Here is a 24,973-nt window from a genome sequence, read left to right as displayed (position 1 = left end):
AGTAGTCAGGCTAAACTTATATGTATAAATGGCTTATTGGAAAATTCCTCCTGGAATATACCCCCACCACTTTTCTTAGGTGGGTAAACCCGAGGATATACAACTATACAATCTGTGGGTATAGTAATGTAAACAACAACAGCAGCAACAACAACAACAACAACAACAACAACAACAACAACAAAAATAAAATACTTAAAGTGTTCATATGGATGAGGATTTGGTATTTATTTTTGGATTTTATAAACAATTATATCATGGCTTCCTATTATTCCTTATTCTGTTTTCAAAAGCATTAAATAGTTTATTGTGAAACTATGCTTGTCATTTCTTGCAGAAAAAGTCTACAAGGCCAAAAAAAAATTGTTTCTCATCTGCGGACACATTACTTAAACACCTGCACATCAGTCTTTTTGTGTGTGTGTTTGGCCAGGCCCTGCAGTCTACAGATCCAGGGGAAACACAAAAAATAACCCTCCCTACTCCAGTGAAGACAACTGCAGAGGCAATCATGAACAAGTAAATGACATCTGCTCTAAAGTACTAAATAAAAAGAAAAGTAACTGCCATAAATAGTAGATTGAACAAGAAGTTTGTTGAGATTAAAAAAAAAAGATTTGCGTAGTCACACCACTTTAGACAATCTGACCTGACCAGAAACAATTCTTTTTTGTGTGGCCTAATTACACCTATGTTTGTTTTTAACCTTATAACAAATTGACTTGCCATAGAAGACAGATTACTAGTATTATAACATTAATTAATTGTTTTCTAATACTTTATATCCTTACACATTTTAATATGACTTTTTCTTCTATAGGACTATGATTATTGACAGAATACGTAATAATTCTGTTTGGGTATTTATTGAAAGACTAGCTTTTCAATCTCTGATTCTTAATTTACTATTATCTTACCAGTGGTGCCATATTGGATTAAATCAGATTATTCATTTATTCAGGACCAACTTTTTCAATAGTTCTGTCAGACAACTGTTTATCATCCTACTCTGACATGGGCCTTTAACATTATAATCTCTTCTACAGGACGAGGAAAAAGAATAAATACAAATTCTTTTAAGAATATCACAAAGAATAAATGAACTGTTCATCTACAAAAAAGAATCATCAACATAGAGTACGCTTCTCTAAACTTTGGCCATTACTTTGTTCAACAAAATTCAACAACAAAATCTGGTCTCCTCATACAAGGTTTTGAAATAGGACAAAATGATTTCAAAATTTAGACATTGTAGAATCTAATATGGCCACTGAATACCATGGTAACGTAATAGGAAAATAAAATATTGATGATGTCCTTGAAAACAACTTCAAAAGGACTAGCAAGCTTTCATATGAAGTTTTGTAAGAATGTAATCAATCAATCAATCAATCAATCAATCAATCAATCAATCAATCAATCAATCAATCAATCAATCAATCAATCAATCAATCAGAGAATTTACAACATTCCTGTTTTCACTACAATGTAGAGTTCAGAGGCACTGAACAGTTAGAATGTTCTGGAGAATAGATATGTCTTTAAGTTTCTTTTGAAGACAGTAGCTGTTTTTGTCGTAGTTCTGGTAATGTATTCCATAGACTGGTTGCAGCATGTGAGAACACACGCCCACCATAAGGGTGAAGTAAAATTCACCCCTGAGGGGCATTCTATCTTAACATCTACACCTCTATATGTTGTCTACACATTATTGTGAATACTTGTAAAGGTTTGTTTAAACAATATGGCTAAAGTCATAAATATAAGTATAGTACTTCTAATCAATGGTCTAGTCATCAGACTTGCTGTGTTCATCATCATATCATTTTCAATGCTAACAGTTTACTATGAGATTTAAACTGTGCAAATGCAAGGCAGAATAGCCATAGCAATCAATATAGCCATAGCAACCAATTCTCTCATATCAGAACATTGGTAATTCTATCACATATTGATCACTATGTCAGTCAAAATGGATATTCATTAATATTGCATTCATCTGATCTCAATGCATTCCTAATTAAGTAACTTATATTTATAGTAGAACACCACCCTCTTGTAAATGTAAATCATATGGAGACACAATAATGTTGTAGGTGTAATTTCAAATTCAGATTTTCTGTACTTACATGGTTTCAAGAATACCGTAATAAGTGATGAAAGGACAGTTTTATCATAATAATGAAGACAGCAATTCTGTCAATCCTGGTAAGATTGGATGACTTTATCATCTGTCATAACACACTTGTTTGCTATGCAAATAACTCTAGAAAGGAATGTAGCACCACAAATGAGAAAATATAGACTGTGAAGTCAGTTGCAATATCAGAGAGAATATCTACAACTAATGATGCTTTGATCAGAGTAGCTTGTGGAAGTCCACATAACATCAATGCCATTGTAAGCATGGACTTGGTTTGTCTTGCGTGGGAAACCTACAAGAACACAAAAATACATTTTATTGAGTGAGTGAGTGAATTGAGTGAATGAGTGGGTGGGTGAGCAAGCAAGTGAGTGAGTGAGTGAGTGAGTGAGTGAGTGGGTGAGTGAGTGAGTGAGTGAGTGAGTGAGTGAGTGAGTGAGTGAGTGAGTGAGTGAGTGAGTGAGTGAGTGAGTGAGTGAGTGAGTGAGTGAGTGAGTGAGTGAGTGAGTCAATCAATCAATCAGTCAGTCAGTCAGTCAGTCAGTCAGTTAGTTAGTTAGTTAGGTCAGTGAATCAGTCGGTCAGTCAGTCAGTCAGTCATTTAGTCAATCAATCAATCAATATATACATACGTACAGAATTACATCATAAGTATTTACTGTGTTGCTCCAATGTCAAGTTACTGTGTTGCTCCAATGTCAAGTTACTGTGTTGCTCCAATGTCAAGTTACTGTGTTGCTCCAATGTCAAGTTACTGTGTTGCTCCAATGTCAAGTTACTGTGTTGCTCCAATGTCAAGTTACTGAACTAAACTAGATATTTAAAACAAAATAAACTTTAATCACTAAAATAAAGTATAGCATACTTACCTGAGTATTGTGTAGTTTTTGATAAATACTAATAGATTGTACGGTGAAAAATGGCACAATAATACTCTGTAACATAAAGACAAGTGAAAATATTTAATACAATGAATGTGAACTAATTATTCAGAATTAATAGTAAAACCTTGCACTGACAACAGCCTGGGTTTATATAAACATGCCCTACATTACCATTACCTACTCTGGCAATTGAGGTGCCAGTTTCCTAAGATAGACAAAAACTACATCTACTGTTGGAATGGTGATATAAGTTATTGGATGGACATTTTTTTATTTATACTCACAGTAGAGTGACATTTCTTATGACTTCAGTGATCTTGCAGTGCACATTTTTTTGGGACTTCCAATGTTTACACTATCTTGATCATTAGGTGATTCAAGTTAGATGTACACTTGTGAAATCTACACATTGAGCAGCAATAGTTTTATTTTTTGTATATATCTGAGTAAACCGAGACTTCGCTAGAGTAGTATTGTCAAACCATAGGTCTTCTTGTATAGTTGGCACTACACAATCTATATTTTTCAGGACCCAAGTGGAAATAAAAATACTTGCAAGAATGGTTTCTCCCAGCAACTTTATAAGGTATCATCACTTTATACATTTACAGTTTAGAAAGTATTAAAGGTTTTGATGTGATTTGAAATGGGTTGGGGGTCAGGGCTAGGGATAGGGAGGATTTCAGGGGCCATACAGTTGATGCATTAAGATCTTTGATGACATATTTAGAACACAGGTCACTGGTGAACTTTATATGGACATCAGGTGATCAAGAAAACTGGAATTCATCTCTTAGTAGATTATATCAAAACTGCGACAACATGGGCATGGCATTGTAAGAGATGATCACCTAATATAGGATGACTTAGAATATATAATACTTACCTTTCCAAGTAGAGTTGTATAGAGTGAAAATGAAATAAATAGTCGGACAATGAAAGCCAGTAATATCATAAACAACAGTTTGAGTTTGTTTTCATTGGTTGAATGACTTGCTGTTGGTTTCCGTTTAGTTCTTGTAGGAGTAAACACTCTGCTCTCTCCCACCTGTGTGGCATCTCTAGGTGTCTTGTCAGTACTTGTTGTATTGCTGTGTGTCTCTTCCTTTTTTGAAGTAGAATCATTGCCATCTCTCATCTGTGTTGCATTGCTTTGTATCTCTTCATTTCCTGTTGCATAGCAACCTGTCTCTTCCCTTTTCACAGTAGAATCACTGCTCTCTCTTGTCTGCGTTGCATTACTTTGTGTCTCTTCCCTTTCTGATGCATCAGTACCTGTCACTTCTCTTTCTGTATGACTGTCATACTCACTACTCTCTCTCATCTCTAGTTCATCTCTACATGTCTCTTCTCTTTCTACCTGTGTCTCATCTTCAGGTATTGATTCCGTAGGGACTGCCACATCTGTTTCAGTTCTTTGTTTGTCTGTTACTTTTTCTTCTGGGTTATCTGATCTATCCTTGGTCAATTTTTCTTCCTTGGCCCCCTTTTCTTCTCCATTTCCTGGTTCCGCTGCATTCTTGACATCATCAAGGGATGTGTTTGCAACAGTCTTGGTGACTCTAACGTTCTCTATTCTTGTCTCTTTGCAATCTGTATCAGCTTCTTCAGTGGAACTATCTGTAAACCAACGAAGGCAATTTTATATAAGAGAGAAAGACAACCAAATATTTCTATTGAAATTGGCAAACTTTCACATAAACACTTGTACATATATGAATACCAAAGAAGTCAGTCTGACCTAACCCTACTTGCATGGTGTGTGTGAGTCCATGACTGAATTCTGACTTGTCACTTGACCTTGACCCCTTCCCCCCCTGCTTGCATGGGGTGTGCGAGTCCTTGACTTGACACCCCCCCCCCCCCCACTATATCCACACAATTAGGGCTAAGTCTGACCTAGTATATCTATGTCTACTGATAAATATTGTCTAAATTGGTCAAAGTTTATAAGCTACCCTTTTTCTCATGTGTATGTCCTAAAAACTTACTTCAATATTTCATATCACTTACTGGTGCAAACTTATATAATCAGTAGCTACAACTACATGAAATAATTCTAAACTGATAATAACAATAATAATAATAATAACTTTTATTACTGAAATTATAGGCTTACAAAAATACTCTAATCTTAATATCTACAAATGTACAAAATACCACTTAACAAGTCAAATGAGTAACAAAATAGATAATGTTGAGAATTACAAACAAATTTCTGGCTAGGGTAAAAAAAAATAGTTCTTAGGAACTAGTCAAGCTTGTGGACCCAATTGTCTGAATCATATAACATCAAACCATCCACTGCTTTCTAAAAATTGTACCGTTCCACCAAAGCTTTACTAGAGTTGAATATTTGTAAAGTAAAAGCTGTGTCATAATAACTAATGAGCTGTGCACATGATGAGCTAGATTTATCAATTGGAGATATTAAAGGGAACGTTTGTTGGCCAGAGAATAGTGATTAATGTGAGAACATTGTATTACATGTAAACCCTGGAGTTCCAGGGTCTCTGGTCCAAATAACTGATGGGATACATTTATATTCATCATTTCAAGTATGTTACAGCTTGTTTGTGTATGACTAGCATCATTGTACAGTAATCCATTCCATATTGATAACATAGTTAGCACAGTGTCTATGCAAATATGCAAAGATGCAGGTATAGGAAGTCTCTATGTATGCCATCATTGTGCAAACAGTCCAATCCTTATATTTAGATATGTTGGTTCTACAGGGTGGGACCATGCTAACATAAATATGTAACATAAATATAAATATGTATTTATATTCTCACGAGTGATTTATTTGTTTGCATGTCTGACTGGCAGAAATGGAGACTGGGATCGTATGCCCTCCCTTGTCTTCGAGGTGATGAGCCTGCGGAGATGTTTACAATTCTTGACATTCCAAGAAATGATAACACGAAACAGATGTTGGTTTGCAGGAGGGAGTGATTTAGCTGTGTCACCTTGAGGTTGGAAGGCAGACTGTTTTGTTTTAAGCAAAAACCAATCTATAGAAATAAAACTATAGAAAGCAACATGCGAGAATATGAAATGAAATCTATAAATACTCGCACAGTGACATCTGTGTGACTGTTTATGATATACCGGAAGTATACTGGTACACATCATCAGCAAAGTCACATTTATCATTTACTTGGTTCTTTTGTCGACAGTTGTCTTTAGCGCCAGAGGCTGCCAATGGGGGATTTTAGTCCACAGTCGGACGTTTGAATACTTACCTTGTGATACTTTATACAGACCCATCACCTTTTTCATTCGGTCTTCTGAATTCATCAAAATTCTTCGTCGTCTTGCCTCCCGGCGTTTAGCTGCATCGTCCGCCATGATTGAATTTTAAAGTGCGCCACCAAACATTCGAAACTGCATCATAAACGAGAGTGATAGAAAAAAGAACATCCTGCTGACAGATGGCGCTATTAGTGTATCTGGAACCCTTATTCATATTAGGAGTCTTCTATACCGGGGTTATTTTTTTTTAATGTTCAGAGTATATTTTTGCATCAGAAATGAATGGATTCACTTTACACGAAGGCCTGGCACTATTTGATTGTGTTTACATCACTCACACTGACAGACAGACACACACACATACAGCATGCCCAAACCACTACTGTTGTACTGAACTTCAGTGCAGTTGTGCTGACAATTGTATAAATACATCTAGAGCCATACCTCCAACCCCATCCCCACATTAAAGTGATTAGTGGATACATCACTTGTAACACATTATACATTAACATGTCAAAATATATTTCCGACTCCGAGAACATATTAAAGGTCTTATGACCTTGCCATCACTATTGCCCTCGAAGAACAAACAAAAATTATATAACGCATTGCGAGGTCTTTTGATGTCATTTGCTCATTCAATCACGCCATGTACCCAATTGTCACCAAACGTGCCATGTACCCCATTGTCACCAATCCTGTGTCATGTACCCCACTGTCACCAATCCTGTGTCATGTACCCCATTTTCACCAATCATGTCATGTACCCCATTGTCACCAATCATGTATCATGTACCCCATTGTCACCAATCATGTCATGTACCCCATTGTCACCAATATACTCCCCTTGTTTACCGACATCACTATACCTTCATACACTGTAAAACAAACACACATATTATGATTTACACAATAATTATGAGAGTTCTTAAATCTTTATTGAAACATACAAGAAAACGTTTTATAAAGTCTGAATATGCAAATTGTCAAAATAAACGTGACATCCTGACTTGTGTAAAATAATCATATTTTCATTGATTTAAAATTGTAACATGCACTACAACCTGGAACTATATAATAAACATAAATTGAACTGAAAATATTGTAGTTTAAAAAGAATTTCTTATACCATGAACAAGCCAAATTGAACACAACATAGAATGTATATCGTGGTTGTTCTACATCACAACAATACAATGTGTTCACACCATTTGTTCTGTTGTGTTCAAAACTTTCCAAATCACCATTACTTTTCTAGATTTGTCATAACATTACTTCCTCTCATATAATCTTATCATTCCCAATACATTTCTTCATTTAGTCAGAAAATACTAGTGACTTAAGGGTTCTGTCAGTTCTCATTTTGTGACTTGTAGTAACAAGGCACCTTAGATCACTCATATTTTCTTGGCTGAATTAAGAAAAACATTGGGAATAGTATCTCAGTAACATTTATATTCAATACATCAAGTATGTTTATAAATCTTGACCCTTGATCTTTGGTTCATCTGTGTACTTTGGTAATCATGTGGTTAATTTCCACTGGGATTTCAATTCAAATGAATTCCAAACAAGTACACACCATTGACAATTCAAGTAACTTCCAGGTTTTACGGAACATCTCAAATTGTTGCATATGCTGAGAAAACAAAATTCATTAAGTGTAGAGTCTATTCAGTTTCAGACTTGATTTGCACACTTCCAAATTGTTAACACATAGAAAGCTGGGTCCAGTACCCATAACTTCAGGTAAGCCAACTGTCTCTTCTAAAAATCCAGTAAGCTATGGATTTACAAGAATACTATACATGTACATAAACAAATAAACTAGCTATGGTTAATGTTAATAGCAATAGATATATTAAGACTCCAAGATATGACAAATCATTCTACCTTCATCTACTCACATCACTCTGACTCTACGACTTGATAAACCTAAATTTTGGCATCGTCTTGTACTAGTGACTAGATGTCGAATCTTGTACTAGTGACTAGATGTTGAATCTTTTCCATCGCCTTGTACTAGTGACTGGATGTTGAATCTTGTACTAGTGACTAGATGTTGAATCTTGTACTAGTGACTAGATGTTGAATCTTGTACTAGTGACTGGATGTTGAATCTTGTACTAGTGACTAGATGTTGAATCTTTTCCATCGCCTTGTACTAGTGACTGGATGTTGAATCTTGTACTAGTGACTAGATGTTGAATCTTGTACTAGTGACTAGATGTTGAATCTTGTACTAGTGACTAGATGTTGAATCTTTTCCATCGCCTTGTACTAGTGACTGGATGTTGAATCTTGTACTAGTGACTAGATGTTGAATCTTGTACTAGTGACTAGATGTTGAATCTTGTACTAGTGACTGGATGTTGAATCTTGTACTAGTGACTAGATGTTGAATCTTGTACTAGTGACTGGATGTTGAATCTTGTACTAGTGACTAGATGTTGAATCTTTTCCATCGCCTTGTACTAGTGACTGGATGTTGAATCTTGTACTAGTGACTAGATGTTGAATCTTGTACTAGTGACTAGATGTTGAATCTTGTACTAGTGACTGGATGTTGAATCTTGTACTAGTGACTAGATGTTGAATCTTGTACTAGTGACTAGATGTTGAATCTTGTACTAGTGACTGGATGTTGAATCTTGTACTAGTGACTAGATGTTGAATCTTGTACTAGTGACTAGATGTTGAATCTTGTACTAGTGACTAGATGTTGAATCTTTTCCATCGCCTTGTACTAGTGACTAGATGTTGAATCTTGTACTAGTGACTGGATGTTGAATCTTGTACTAGTGACTAGATGTTGAATCTTGTACTAGTGACTGGATGTTGAATCTTGTACTAGTGACTAGATGTTGAATCTTGTACTAGTGACTAGATGTTGAATCTTGTACTAGTGACTAGATGTTGAATCTTGTACTAGTGACTAGATGTTGAATCTTGTACTAGTGACTAGATGTTGAATCTTGTACTAGTGACTAGATGTTGAATCTTGTACTAGTGACTGGATGTTGAATCTTGTACTAGTGACTAGATGTTGAATCTTGTACTAGTGACTGGATGTTGAATCTTGTACTAGTGACTAGATGTTGAATACTTCCTTTCTGTACAACAGTGGTAGCTGATAAGGTGGCATGAAATGTCATATCCTCAAGATTATAGTTGTATTTCATAAGAATGATTAACAAGTTTTTTTTTCCAGATAATGAAATGAGTACAGATGAATAAAACAAAACAAATATCAGAGCAAGATCACGAATAAATATCAGTGACTAATTAAGAGTTAAGAAGATATAAACTAACTAACAAATGTGAATTCAAAAGAATTGTAAGACTTGTACTTCCATTTCTCAGAACATTTCTCAGGTTTTAAATAAACTGAAAACAACAACAGATTTTTGAAGTATGAAGTATATAGTCCTACTATTACTAATAATATAAAACCCCAGTACCCTATTCTTCATTCTTTTAGTAGGACATCCCTTGGGTAATGATGCTGACAAAATTTAGATTTCATTTGACAGAAATGTTTGACTTTGTCAGTAGAAACTTTAATTTGTAAGTATGAATCTAGAAGCCATGAATATGAACTAGTTCAAGACCTGTCATATGCACAAGCCAAGTTTTTACCTTTGAACACAAAATATGGATACTATACCCTGGTTGTCCTCCATCATAACAACCCATGTCCATGTCACACTGGTTCTGTGGTGTTCCAAATGAGTCAAATAATTCACCATGATTTTTCCTCATTTTCCATAGATTATGTTTGAAGAGGTATAATTATATTATTCTCCAAAATTTTACTCCATTCAGCTGAAAAATACTCATGACCTAAGGGTTTCATCACTACTTGTCTAGCAAACTCATAGTGACAATGCCCCTTAGGTCACTCATATTTTCCTTGGCTGAACAAAGTCAAAATACTGGGGAATATATAATCGCTTAGCTGTAGTGTGTAATACTATGATCGCCCTCTAGTGATCAAAACTTACAGTATCCCAGTTTGTTGATAGACAAGATCTAACATCTGTACCTGAATCAAGACTTGTTTACATATGGGCATCAATCCAATGTACATACGTAGTACCAACAATAATAATTAGACAGGTGACTCTGCTGAACAGATGGATTGGACTATTTCATGTAAAACAATAATTAGTTCTTGCATCCCAACCAAGGGTTCTAATTAATACATACAAGTAATGTTTTGCCTTCAGCAAATGGACGGTTTGACAAAGCCTGTCAATCTGATAAGACAAAACAGCCCTTGTAAGTATTTACAACCATTGGTTTTGATACAAGAAGTAATTACTACTATGTCAGTATGTGTTAGCGACCTGTGAATATCAAAGTTCTGTGTTATATAGCAATGAGACAAAACTAATGAAAAATAACAACAAGTTAGAGTTACTGGAGCTTTGACAAAATATAAGAACTGATCAGTTTTAACTCTTTATAGAACATTCATTTGAAAGTTAGTGTTGACTGAATATACAGCACAAAATAGAATTCAGTTATAGTACATATTGTATCATGTTAAAATTCCTATCTCTGTTGTATGTTGACAAAGTCAGCTGCTCACAGCTAAGTCCAAGATAGACAATTGTAACTTGAATGCAGACAGCAGTGAGCTGAATCTTCATTGGCATGGTATGATGATTTCCAATATCTGATGATTAAAAGAAAACATCATAGAATAAATGAATGAATGACTGTAAATGACTGCATGGGTGGGTGGATGGATGGATGGATGGGTGGGTAGATGAAGGAATGAATAAATGCATGGATGGGTGGAGGGATGAATGAACAAATGAACGAACAAACAAACAAATGAATCAATGAATGGAAGAAGGAATGAATGATGTATGAATGAATGAATAAATGAATTGGTGGGTGGGTGGATGAAGGAATAAATGGGTGGGTGGGTGGATGGATGGATGGATGAAGGAATGAATGAATAAATGAATGGGTGAATGGTTGGGTGGGTGGATGAAGGAATAAATGAATGAAATACAAATGTTTTAATCAGTGTCAATTTTCATTCATAAATCTTGGGTTTGTTGTTTGTTTGTTTGTTTGTTGTCTCAGATAAGTTTATTTCAGTACAAACCTTTTATCTTCTTCCCGGTGAGTATGAACGACTTCTACTTCTACTGTAACCACCTGCACTTCTGGAGTGGGAACGAGATCGGGACCTGCTTCTGATTGGTGATCGGGATCTGCTCCTGTGTGTCAGAGAAAGATAGATATAACTGTCAGTAATCATATTAAAACCATATCATGTAATACTGCTTATACCATACACACCTATCATAAAGTAATACTAGTAATACATAACCACTGGTCATATGAGTTCAAATCAAATTTGTTTACAAGCTAGAGATATGTATTGGTATCTCCACAGCGACTGTATTACCTGAACTGACATCTATGATTGACAATCACTTCAAATACTTACTATTTCCTGATATCTTGGATATTATTACCCTTTTTGTTTACAATACATGCTATTCTGTGTCACATAATTATCTTCATGCAAGTAATAAAAGAGTGTATTGACGAGTTCCACAATATCAGGGCTGGAATTTAATTTTAATTTTGAGCCTTGAATATTCCAATAAAGTTTGTCATTCATAGCCTGAATGGACCAATTTGTAAGCCAACAATGAATCCTTGAGTATACAAATATAGATTTACTACAATCTGTAACTTTAGTTCATAGACTAAACTAGGTCTGGCAGACGGACCCCCTAATTTGGAACTGGCAAAGGGACCTCAACTACAGTCCATGGGTTCTTGTTATACATTTTACAAGACTAGTATATTGTTATGTGGCTTGCTTTTTAAGTAGCTGTACCAAAGTCTGTATTTATGATTGACAGTCCAAATAAACTAAAATACAAAAGGGTGAAAGAAAACAACATCAAATAATGCCGGGGGTAAGCTGTAACATGATATATTCTTACTTTACATAAAAAGTCTGTACATCTGTACTACCTCTTAAGTACCTACCAGTTCTGAACACATGTACGAGACTCACTGATTCTCTCATATCGTACAAATAACATTTCAATGTCACAATGCAAGGTTCTGTTTACTGTACATGATTTTAGAAATAATATAGGTCCACATGTAAATAGTAGCTGTCAAGCCATTTGACATTCATATGTATAATGTACTATATGTACATCTCTGTATAACACCATGTGTTTGAGAATGAGAAGAATTATATAACTATTAATATCATGTACCTCAATAGAACCTTGCACCCAATCACATCAAACCCCCATCAATCAATGAATCGAACTATTCTGCACCTTAGATTATAGATTAGAACTAAGTTCTCAAATAAAAATATGGGGTATTCCCCCACGGTATCAACCTATAACACATTCTCCCACGGTATCAATCTATAATAAGACCCCCCCCCCCCCCCCACGGTATCAATTTATAACACATTCCCTCCACAGTATCAATCTATAACACCCCCCCCCCCCCCACCACGGTATAAATACATGTACATGACAAAAAAAGGAATTACGGAGACCATAAATGACTAGCATGTGTTCAACACATCCATATAGTAGTAGTACATGGACAGCACTGGTGATGAATGATTACTAGTCCATTCAAACTACGACACAATGTCATTTCAGCAGTTACTCAGTTGTTACCAATTATTCATTTTATTTGGCAGGTTTAACCAAATGAAAGACTCAATGAGTTCAAAGTATAGGATAATTCTTGTATGAAAATTGAAGTTTCAATGAAAATGGTTGCAAGTAGTTTGGTCTGACTTCATTTTTTACTGTAAAGATATATGCCTGTATTTGCATTACAAAATTGTTGATGCTGTTACTGCAGACTGTGCCTTGGAAATAATTCTTTCAACTTATACTGTTACTTTTTTTAAGATAAAATAATCTGGGGCTCTCACACAAATTTTTTTAAAATGTGGTCAAAATGATATCAAAATTTAGTCATTTTAGAATCCAATATGGCTGCCAAATACTCTAGAATTCTATGGGAACATCATAAAGATTGTCAATTGCCATGAAAACAAGACCACAAAACCCAAATTTCTTTTATTATTTCAACCAGACCTGAGACAAGCTTTCATGGGAAGTTTTGAGAGAAATGAGAAACTTTGATTTTCAGGGAAATATGTCCCTTCGGAGTATCCTATGACTTGGAAACAGGAGTATCATTGACATGGTTTGCCATAGTTTTTTGGAGACAAGACTCTGAGTAACGGCATAATTTGTCAATTTTTTAAAATGAAAGTAATGACATGATTGGTCTGCCATAGTTTGAATGAACAAGTAGAATACCTGTACCTTTTTAAAAGTAGAAAAAGACAAAGGTTTGTTGGTTATTTACCTACTCCTGGTACACAAGTTTTAATGCATAGTGCAGTCAAAAGTAGTAAACGCAGTAGCTTATATGGTGTACAACACTGGAGGAGAAGAATGTGTAGTGACATGGTGTACAGTGACTTAATTTTGGTAGTTGCACGCTTTGTAACATGTAGTTGCACTATGAGTTTTAGCTTTAACTGGGTTTGGGTCTCGCTCTCTCTTCACATTGAATTAAGTGAGTATGGCCACTCCCGCATGGGATTGGTAAGTTGGAGCCAACTGCTTTCATTATCAGTTGTCGTTTGGTTATACAAGACATGCTTGGTTCGATCTCATGTTGCATTTCTCAAATTGGTGCTGAGTATGCTAGTACAAGGCTGTGGCTTTCGAATGTATGGCCAGTATGTTTTTGGTGGGTATCGTTTGGTTTATAACTTATCCTGTACACCCTGAATAACAAGCAAGTCATTGCACAAAAAATGAAGAAAAAAAATTAATAACATGGAAAAAAGAAAGAAGACGTCCATGAAAGACATACATTGTACAAGAGCTGAACATGTTAGGTTTAATTATTACAGTGGAATTCAAATATGGTATATACATTTATAGGTTACAAACACACACATTAATTATGACTACCATTAAATTGTTACATTCAACCATAGAAGTTTAGAATTTCATATTAACTTTCTGCACTATTTAGATATCAAAGATTATTTATTTGTTTATAGTTATACATAACTAAGTACGAGTTAGGAGAAAGAGGAATATTTTATTCATATAATCTATGTTGTTGATTATAATAGTATTTTGTCTATGAATTATATTTGGTATATATCTTTGCATATTTAATTGATTTAGTTTGAATTCATAGCTTGTAAACTTTTACAGAACCATTTCTTTATTCAAAGCCATTCTATGTAATACTATAGCATGTGTGTCCCTCTTCTAACTTCTACCTTTGTCTACAAAATGTGTTTTTTTTTGTCTCTGTTCTCATCTTTAGTACATCTGTATTGTTCCAAGTCGTAAAAATGAAAAAAAAAACCCATTAAAATATAGGTAAACAAATAGACATAATCCATACTGCAAAATTTAAAGAGGGCAATATTTTTCATATTTCATGTTGTTTTTTATACTTGGCTATTTACATTTATCCATTTAAACAAACATCGACTTGGGAGTTTGACAGTGTACAATTTTCATTTTCCACTAGTAATTGTCGTTTGTCAAGTATTCATATGATATTCCATAAATCAATATCATCTACTTGACCATTACAAGTCAAAATAGAACATAATTGTTCCTAAATTCCAAGTTATTGAAAGCCTAGTTATCAAATGAAAAAGATGAAAGACTATCTCAAATTCAAAATAGATTATTTATGGTGGTTATATACCAAGTTTGAACACACACTGCAATAATTATTGTAGTTATCAAAATAACATGTACATTCCATGATCTGATTGCATTTTAAATGTGGCTGTCACATCTCAGGGTAACTGTGGATTTTACAACCATGTGCAAACACTTTTAAGATAAAATTCTATCTCTAAATAAAACAATACATTTTCTTACTGATCAATGATTGCATTACTATGCAAAACATGTTATTCACAAACTAAGATAGACACCAACTCAAACTACTGTTGTTGTATGTGATACATTACCAAAATGGGTAATAGCGATACCCTGGTTATGCAGATGCCAGATATATTCATTCACCCTGTAATCAAGATAGTGTAAACACTAAAATGTGGAGATGAATGTCATGCCCACTATCAGAGACACCAGCCTACTGTGAGTATAGTTACATCAACATCAATTGATACCTAATATCAACATGTCACAATAATAGTTGTAGTTTGTGTCTATGTTTGTTTGGCGATAGTTGATATGCCACTGTTGTACTATACTACTCAACAGCTGACAGGCAAAGTTCAAAGTTCATGCTGGAGTGTTGAATTCCTTCATATTTGACTCACCTGCTGTAACGACTACTACGTCTACTACTACGATAATGATCTCGGTCACAGTCGCGAGCAAAGTGCCCACGCTCTCCACATGTGTAACATTTCATGCTGGGATCCCAACGACGTGGTGGGGGCGGTCTTCTGCTACCACGAGGTGGCATGGGTCTAGCATGTTCTACTCGTACACGCCTCCCACACACAGTTCTGTAAGGAAAGGGTTCATCATCAATTTGTATACATACCCCATCTTAATTCACAAACATATGATACTAAAAAGATGTCAAACTCAGAGACCTAATGCTTGGTTGATTGCTACTGGCTTGAAAATGTTGTTTACAGAATAGCCAAGACTTTCAATCTTTTCAGCATAGAAAGCTATGCTGAATTTAAAATTACCTGAATACAAAAGTTGTACTGTGACTAATACCCTTGGTGCAAGGCTAATATACCTAGACCTCTATAAGCACAATTTATGAACAATCCTGACCAGTGAAATCAATGATGATTTTGAACATGTTGACTCAAATTTTCAACACTGTCGATAGAACCAATGATGTATATATTTTTTTTAGTTTGAACATATACAACTTGGCTTTCACATCATGGTATAATATATGCTATATATATATACATACCTTCCATCCAAGGCACGTGCAGCTCTGTCAGCATCCTCTTTGTATTTATACACTAAAAAGGCAAAACCTGGTGGATTTCTACAAACAGATAAAACAAATTATGGAAATTCATTGAATGACCTTTGCCAGGAGTATCTCTACATAGTTCATGCACTGGATAACATCACGAGTGTGAAGCTACCATCATATTCATATTCATATTCACTTTCAAAAGTTGACCCCTAAGCTCAATCTCAATATGATGATGGCTTCACACGTTCATCATCAGATTCGAAGTCTTCCGAATGGGTACGAATGCGAGTTCGGCAAATCACATAAAACCGTCATTGGCAGGTTGAAATCATGCCATTGTGATTACTTTTCACTTGAATTGCATGGATTTGCATGCTCGCTTTTTATTTTTGCCAGAGTATCCAATTTGCTCCATGAATTACTGTTGTCATGGACCATTATTTTTTAACAGCAGCAAGTTCGAATCTGTTGATGACAGTCCGCTCGTTGGTGGTTTCTCTACTCACATCGACGAGCGAGCAAGCATAGTTGAACTTCATGGAAAGGTAAATATATCAGGCGAGTTGATTTCTTACATTAGCTTTCATAAGATCGGTTGTTACTTGGTGAATACATTCGTGCACATGGTCCAAGTCTTTCGTTTCGATCGAGGTGTCATCACGGAAAGTAGTTGTGCATACGATACTCCCGAGTCCCATCTTAATATCTTTGCACATGTACTTGTTTTTGTTTACAAATATTACGTAGTGTACTTGTTCAGTTCAGGTTAGCGGTATTTGCCAGGACAAGTTGTAATCATTAGGACTTGATCTATACTAAAGCAACCCTCTGATCCCTAACTAAGTATTGCCAAACCTAGTCTGGATGCCAAATGTTGTTTCTAACCCTAACAACTCTCTATGGTGAGTCGTAGCAGGTACTATACAGATACTGTATAGTATTACGAACTACACTACGCCAAAAAAACACCATCATGGCAACCAACCATTACAGTGTAACTGAGATTACTAGTATATGTCTTTTATACCAATTACAGAAACAGAGGGTGTATTACTACCCATATATCTGTATACTCTACAAAATAGTTGTGATATACTTTCTTCTATTGTATCCATTCATGTGATATTGATGTCAATAAATTTTCTTTTACTTTTCAGACCCATGGAGTAAGTTTTGGAAAAGGAATAGAAAGTCATTAAAGGATAATTACATGTATAGTGGATCTGGAAGTTTATTTCTTAACACAACAAGACTGCAAAATATCAACAAATACCATAGATAAGATAAGATAAGATAACACTTTATTTTAGCCGTTTAGAAAATTTTACATTTCTAATTTGGTATTTAAACAAAATAAAGTTAATAATGATCTATGAAATATAAATATTAAAATATACAGTAGTTCTAGTGTGTGTCTATTGACTACATGTATCATCCAGGTATATGTAGAGAGCGGTTATAATGTCCTTATGTTTTGATTGTAGTATATATTAATGTATAAATAAAAGCCACACTAATTAACTAATTTGAATTTATCAGTATGATTCTGTGACAAATGCTAGTGAAAATGGCCACTCTTTAATTTCAAATGTACACACTTGGGGCAAATAGGAAACAACAATTTAAAAAAAATAGTGTCAATGACATTGTGTATAACTGATATTGAAATTCAAGTTATTATCAGAACAGGATGTTCAATTGAATATGTATATCTGCCAGGTAGTTTTGAAGTTGCACATTTTTTTTTATAAGATCTCAGAAATAGTATATAAACAATTTTGTAATCTTTTCATCAACAGTTTTCTTCATCTAGATTGCTCCCTAACATTCTGACAAAATTTTAATGTAATTACGCATTTAGTTATGTAGTTTTAGCCTCTTGACAAGAAATACCATTTTAGGCTTTTAAGGTGATATTGGCTTGAATGATTCTTCACCTGGACACACCTACAAAATTTTCCGTCAAGTTTAAGATTAATTTGCCCAGTACTCCTCAAATTTAACTTTTTTGACAAAATATCACATTTTTAAAATTTTAAGTGCTTCAGTATTATCAGATCATCATGAGTACATTTGTATAGGTATGAACATTCCCAAACTAGAAAAACATAAATAAAATCCTCGCCAACAACCAACATACATTTCACCAGTCAGGCTATGGCACTATAGTTTTGTATTGTACCTTACATGACTCGAGGTGTGTGTACACCTTGACTTGAGTGATGTAATATCATCCTGGATGACCTTGCATTGGCTGGTTTCATGGTAAATCACTCTTTTTGATATGTGTGGCCCTATTTTTTGGTGTTTCATAACTTTTTCATGCCAACTATGGGTCGGTAAGTCAATTTTTAAAAAAGATAAAGAATAAAAAATTGTCTTTTTCATGTTTCTCACGCTCCCTTTTTCCTCCTCTCTATCTTACTTTTATGGGATTCCTGGTAACAAGCCCATTCCCAATTTCAGCCCCCTGCTTTCATACTGTCCACCATGAAGGAAATGCTCTTTGTGAACAAATGTTGCCACCACCCCCATGTACATGTCAATGGCATCAACAGTCAAGATTCTTGTTTATTCTTGCTGTTCCGCAAAATATTAAGGACGGGTGAAAACAAAAGTATTTTCTTTTATTTTGATGTGGGAACTGAAAATTTGGGTTGGTTGGGTATTGAGAACCAGAACAAACAAGTGGATCACCTAAACATGATTTCTCCAGTCTGTACACACTCAGTACAATACCCTGTACAATCCAAACCAAATATCAAAACATTCTGGCAACTAGTTTTATAAGTCATATACACAGGTACTTGCACTCAAAACATTTTGCCATGCTTGTATCACTTTTGGATTCTCAAATATCCAGTATACATGTACTAATATTTTGGTGTAATTTGGAATATTGACATCAGTTGTCTTGGTAACAGATTATTGCTACAAAACAACTTCATATGCAAAATGAATGCTGTTTTCACATTTCTCTAAATGTATGTACATTTGGCTTTTTACAGACTGATTTTCAGCTTTACCAGTCATATTTCAGTATTCAAAAATGTTTCAGGGAAGTTTCAAGAAAGTGCAAAACAAATTATAATGGCCTTGAATTTCCACTATGACCTTCAGCTTGAATCAATAGGGTCATGTGATCATCGAGTTCCCTGTCCCCTAAAACATATGTACACTTACTTTAATTACGACTAAAATATTTGTGGGCACATGTCTCCAGTGAGTTTGCATAAGAGAATCAAGAGTGGCAACAACAGTTTTCTGAGAGCCCAGATGTGAGTTTTATTTATTTATTTTATCAGATGGCCACTACTTTGTCATGAAATTAATTGATCTGCATCTGTCCCATATAATGTGTTACCTTTGTGCAAAGACTGAGAAATGACAGTGCATGCATAGAAAGACAGATGGAGGGAACCAATTGTGATTTAACTCTCTTGAGTGTCGCCCATTGGAGGTTAATAATGATCACAAACCCACAAAACAGAAATACAAGCAATACAATATTCATTTTCGAAAATTTATTTCTTAACAAAATAAGTTGCAATACACTGATATTAATTTTAAAGTTTTAAAAAAATTATTGAAAAAACCTTATCTTAAGCATCACTTGGTGTTATTTAAAATAAGCAATACTTGCATTGTATTGACATTACATGACTGATATTGGCTAACTTAACAACAATAACATTATTACAAAAATATACATGGCCACAATGTCTCCTGAAATGTATCTTGCCATTATATACAGTATGTACATGTGTATGGTATATCATTTGGCAATTTGAGCATTTATTGCACTGAAATTAGCAGAAACATAGACATCTTACTACAAAAAGCAAGATTTCAGCGGACAAAGAGAGACACTGACTAAAAAAACAAAAGTGTTGTTCTTGCATTTGCTAGATTACATGAGTCAATGATTCCAGTGGTGTTTTTGTCATGTGGATCATAATCCTGGAACTAAGCTAGTGTAGAGACATTGGAAGTCTGTACAAATGACTGCTGGAGCCCCCCCCCCCCCCCCCCTCACCCTTCTCTAGCTCTCTCAATCCTTCCCATCAGAAACATGAGCCTACTGTGAGCATAGACTTACATCAATGTCCTATTATTTATGACCTATATCTGCAATAATAAATTATAATTTACTGCTACCCTAGTTAATAGCTTTAGTCTGACTCGCTGCACTCACACTTTTACAAATCAACCATCCTGCACAACCAGTAACTCTGGTACATCTTGATTCCTGAAACAGGCAAGAAAATATGACATCTATCAATTCAATGAAACCAATCCTTAACAAAAAACAAATTCTGCTTTCTTTGCACATACAGTGTTTGTCTGTAATTTTGACTGGTTAATGGAAAAAAATACAAGTCTTTGTTGAGGACACACTCCTCCAGAACTACTTTACTTCTATGTGACTGAATGTGACATGATTTTAAAATAACTTTGTAGTAATAAATAAATATTACAATGTGTCTTTGGTTGAGAAATTACATAGAGTGTAAGCACTTGTTTCTCTGTCTGTCTCCCCTCCCTCCCTTTAATATATCTCCTCTTGCCCCTCCACTCTCTTGCCTCCCCCTCTTTCTCGCTTGTTGATGACTTAGTGATATCTGTCAATGTACTAGTATACATAAATATTTTGAAACCTAGTAGTTGAACTTGTTATGGAAACTGAACATGCCCTTGTTTAAGCTGAAAAACAATGCATAATGGGGTGGTCCAACATATGTGACATATAATAAAAATGTACATGAACTTCCTTTCTCATTATCAGGTTATTCACGGTAGTTGTTCCTTATCATATATTTCAGCATGGAACGTTATCAGATGATTATTGATTAAATATGTACATAGAGTTTTGTTTAGAACATGCCATTGAGTGATTCTACAAAAATAAGGATAATGATATTTGAAATGCAAAACTTTTATCAAAGTAAGTATAAAATAAGGGTACACCAATACAATAGCCACATTAGTATCAGAAATCTTGTATAATGTAATAATTTGTATGTTTATCATATGATGTGGATTTCATGGTATTCTTCTGTCATTCTAATACTTCAGTCAAGTGTTGAAAAATGTGAAAAAGTGCAAATGTGTGCTATGAAACTGCTTGGTGATGAGTTAGATTCCAAAGCATACAAGAATTACAGTCGAACAGTTCAGAGGTATTATCTATGTGTTAAAATCTTTTTGATTAATTTATCAAAATCATTCTATGCTATGAATGAAAATAATTCATTCATGTGAGCAGATACAAAAACAGGAAGTTCAGTTTGAGTTGTAGCATTGTTCTTATCATTGGGTTTTCACCACCTAATGTAGTAGCACCAAAAAGAAGAAATCATGTTTATGTTGTTTGCGGTTACAAAATGGAATCATTACAATGTAACTTTATGATCGTAGACGTACACATAATAATACTGACAAGTGGTTATCACGTATGTGGAACTTTAATGGTAACATGTAGAGCAACAATCAACCATAAACAGTGCTCCACTGTCTGTGAATCAACATACATTGACAAAATACAATACTTTTCAAGTTGTAGGTATGTTCAGATAATTACATGAAGGACCAGCTGGCTCCTTTCATATAGGTTAATCCTAATAGTAACTATTAGTTACGGCCAAAACACTGGGAGGAACTGAACAATTACAAGTATAGTATTAGTACATTTGTATATCAATCACTACATGTAATATTTGCTTGTAAACAAAAACAAAGATGGGAGTATTGCAACCCGAATTGTAAGTACAACTACTTTCCGTGATGAGACCTCGATCATGACGAAAGGCTTAGACCACGAATGTTTTTGCCAAGAAACAACTGATCTTATGAAAGCTAATGTAAGAAATCAACTCGCCTGATATATTTACCTTTCCATGAAGTTCGCTCGTCGATGTGAGTAGAGAAACCACCAACAAGCGGACTGTCATCAACAGATTCGAACTTGCTGCTGTTAAAAAATAATGGTCCATGACAACAGTAATTCATGGCGCAAATTGGATACTCTGGCAAAAATAAAAAGCGAGCATGCAAATCCATGCAATTCAAGTGAAAAGTAATCACAATGGCATGATTTCAACCTGCCAATGACGGTTTCATGTGATTTGCCGAACTCGCATTCGTACCCATTCGGAAGACTTCGAATCTGATGATGAACGTGTGAAGCCATCATCATATTGAGATTGAGCTTAGGGGTCAACTTTTGAAAGTGAATATGATGGTAGCTTCACACTCGTGATAACATCAGGGAATCCGGGATGTATAAACAAATACATTCCTGATAACATACATAAACAGACTGATTTTGCATATCATGTGCACCACACTGAGTCAAAATCATTTTTGAAACAGTTTTTTTCTTTCATTATTTTTTCTTTAGTTCTAAAACTACCTAGCTACTACATATATATGTTGATCTAGTTATATATAAAAGTAAACAGAGTAATACAAATCGGTGGTAAATTTGGCTTATATCGTAAGAGGGCTGCTGTACACTTGACATGAGGAATTGTGGGAAATAACCAAACATGGGAATTATACATCTTGAACCCTTGCCTGGTCTAAGCCTAAACAATATTAGCTCCATAAAACAGATCAAAGTTGGCTTGTATACTTTTTTATGCTTGTCAATTGTGAGCCTTGTACACATTTTGTTTTTTTACATAATTTGTACTACCCTACCATACCACACTCTGCTAGTGTATAATAAAGATTGATTGAATACAGATGTACCAATTTGAAATGTTTGGTTGAGATCACATGCACAGGCACTCGATCGAATCAATCTGTTTGTTTTGTTTTTTTAATGTATAGTAAATAATTATTTTACTATACATTTAAAAAAACAACCAACATATACAGTGCAGTCTTTACAGATTGATTCAAGTGCCTGTGGTCGAGATCACATGTTCCCATGTTACTGTTGATAAACTGTCAGATCTGGACAGGAGGAACTACGATTTGGAAAAGGTTTCAGCTGTGTTTGACCAATCACGGACGGACGTGTGGTTACAAAAACTGGGTCATTTACTCCTCGAGTACGAAGCAAACCCCCACCATACACCACTCGCAATCATCACTAAGTTATACACATGTTGCAGTACTCGTACTAGCGACACAGTATCTCTTTATCTCCGATGTTATACTAGAGCTGAATTTCTACTTCCATCATGATAACATTGTGCTTGGCTGCAATATTCTTGGAACTTGTGAACGATTGGTGGTGTTACTACAATGTGGCGTCGCGTCAGCTTTCGATGCTTATCACATTTCCACCTTCCTCAAAACTATTGTGAATAATTATAATACTTTTAATAACACCAACTTAAATCGTGAAAATTCTCACTTCTGTCAAACACCGTTTGTGTAGGTTTGCTGAAGTCTATTAAATAATGTACCAATTAATAAAATGTACTTAGGCAAGAGTCACAACAGCCAATTTAAGTTTCTTCCTTGTCTGTGTGGTTTCGGTTCCTGTGAAAGGCTTGAAAGTCGAACGATAAACAAATTCGCTGTCTTGTACTTACCTGGCAACCCAGACATTGATTAAAGGCCCATAGTATTCGAATTCTCTCTCTAATTCATATTTACCGACCCGCGGCCCGAGATCACCAACAAATATCCGATATCCACCGTAAGTTCTGTCGAATTCAGACATGTTTGCTTTACCTGCAACAAAATGGCGGACGAATGACGCTTCGGAACTGCGTCGTCGTGGTTGCTATCCCACAGTGCATTGCAATTGTGCAAGGATGTCGTTCATATTCGTGAGGCCCATTCAACATGTTACATGTAACCAGATGATAGAATCCTATGCTGGGCACATTGATAAGCTAGGAACAATACATGTCGGCTTGTTTTCTATGATCTCTCTGTTGTGTTGTCCAAATGGACAAATTCTACCAAAAATCTAACTAAATCTCTTGCTGGGGAATGGGTGATCAGCACATCACACACTGACATATGGTTGTAATTGGTTACTTCAATCAGGCCCCCAAAATCAGATTCATTCTACCATACCATGTATACAGTTACGAAAAAGTATGTTCGACCACAGGCGAGTCAATAATATTCAAGTACAATATTACGGTACCCCCCAAAATGTGTTCCAGTGTAGCTTTACCTATCGACCAGGCCCCAAAAATCAGATTCATTCTACCATACCATGTATACAGCTACAAAAAATTGCATCCAACCACAGGCGAGTCAATAATATTCAAGTACAATATTACCCCCCAAAATGTGTTCCAGTGTAGCTTTACCTATCAAATTGGGTGATGGACAAGAAAGGACGCCACCAGTATTACACCTGTGTGATTATACATGTACTATCTCTACACAGTATAGAAAAATTAGAGGCCATTGAGTTGTTGGAGAATCTTGTTTTGTATATTCATCAAGAACAAACAAAATACTAGTATAGCATTTGTATATACACCAATGACATCACACACACGATAACATTTGTATATACAATTGTACACCAAGAACAAAATACACGAGACCAAGGTTTTATATGTATATATATATTAAACACTGCAGTGTAGGTCTTATCTTCTATACACAGCCGGTATATATGTATGCAAGTTTTACCATATTCCCCCTTTTGTTTCCAGGGTTACCAAATGATAATGTTGGGTATACATGTACATAAACCTACCAATGCTATCACAGGGAG

At 35.1% G+C, this 24,973-nt stretch overlaps 2 protein-coding genes across 4 annotated transcripts; both read right to left on the bottom strand.

The window, feature by feature from the left end:
- Positions 1 to 1,353: 1,353 nt before the first annotated feature.
- Positions 1,354 to 6,381, bottom strand: LOC144452374 (uncharacterized). Its single transcript, XM_078143466.1, has 4 exons — positions 6,276 to 6,381; positions 3,914 to 4,647; positions 3,013 to 3,078; positions 1,354 to 2,435 (listed from the first exon to the last, which is right to left on the bottom strand). The coding sequence occupies exons 1-4, from the start codon at positions 6,379 to 6,381 to the stop codon at positions 2,253 to 2,255; spliced, it is 1,089 nt and encodes a 362-aa protein (XP_077999592.1). The 3' UTR covers positions 1,354 to 2,252.
- A 2,874-nt stretch (positions 6,382 to 9,255) lies between these two features.
- Positions 9,256 to 23,959, bottom strand: LOC144452158 (serine/arginine-rich splicing factor 7-like). 3 transcript variants are annotated; one of them, XM_078143196.1, is made up of 5 exons: positions 23,823 to 23,959; positions 16,264 to 16,341; positions 15,641 to 15,832; positions 11,408 to 11,522; positions 9,256 to 10,966 (listed from the first exon to the last, which is right to left on the bottom strand). In XM_078143196.1, exons 1-4 carry the CDS (start codon positions 23,951 to 23,953, stop codon positions 11,411 to 11,413), a joined length of 513 nt encoding a protein of 170 aa, XP_077999322.1. In that variant the 5' UTR covers positions 23,954 to 23,959; the 3' UTR covers positions 9,256 to 10,966; positions 11,408 to 11,410. The 3 variants fall into 3 exon arrangements, 2 of the variants coding, with proteins under 2 accessions (XP_077999322.1, XP_077999323.1); XR_013482336.1 differs by lacking the exon at positions 9,256 to 10,966 and adding an exon at positions 13,678 to 14,104 and having other exon boundaries at positions 11,441 to 11,522; XM_078143197.1 differs by lacking the exon at positions 16,264 to 16,341.
- Positions 23,960 to 24,973: the final 1,014 nt, after the last annotated feature.

The sequence above is a fragment of the Glandiceps talaboti genome, chromosome 22, assembly GCF_964340395.1.
Source record: "Glandiceps talaboti chromosome 22, keGlaTala1.1, whole genome shotgun sequence".
Taxonomy (NCBI): domain Eukaryota; kingdom Metazoa; phylum Hemichordata; class Enteropneusta; family Spengelidae; genus Glandiceps; species Glandiceps talaboti.
This window is presented reverse-complemented; position numbering and strand designations above follow the sequence as displayed.

Bases quoted from the DNA above. Each gene is read 5' to 3' on its own strand.
- LOC144452374 (XM_078143466.1), bottom strand. From the start codon at position 6,381: ATGGCGGACGATGCAGCTAAACGCCGGGAGGCAAGACGACGAAGAATT. The intron at 4,648-6,275 runs GTAAGTATTCAA...GTTGGTTTACAG, and splicing joins TCTGTATAAAGTATCACAAG to ATAGTTCCACTGAAGAAGCT. The intron at 3,079-3,913 runs GTAAGTATTATA...TTTATGTTACAG, and splicing joins ATACAACTCTACTTGGAAAG to AGTATTATTGTGCCATTTTT.
- LOC144452158 (XM_078143196.1), bottom strand. From the start codon at position 23,953: ATGTCTGAATTCGACAGAACTTACGGTGGATATCGGATATTTGTTGGT. The intron at 15,833-16,263 runs GTATGTATATAT...CTTTCCTTACAG, and splicing joins GCACGTGCCTTGGATGGAAG to AACTGTGTGTGGGAGGCGTG. The intron at 11,523-15,640 runs GTGAGTCAAATA...TCTGACACACAG, and splicing joins CGTAGTAGTCGTTACAGCAG to GAGCAGATCCCGATCACCAA.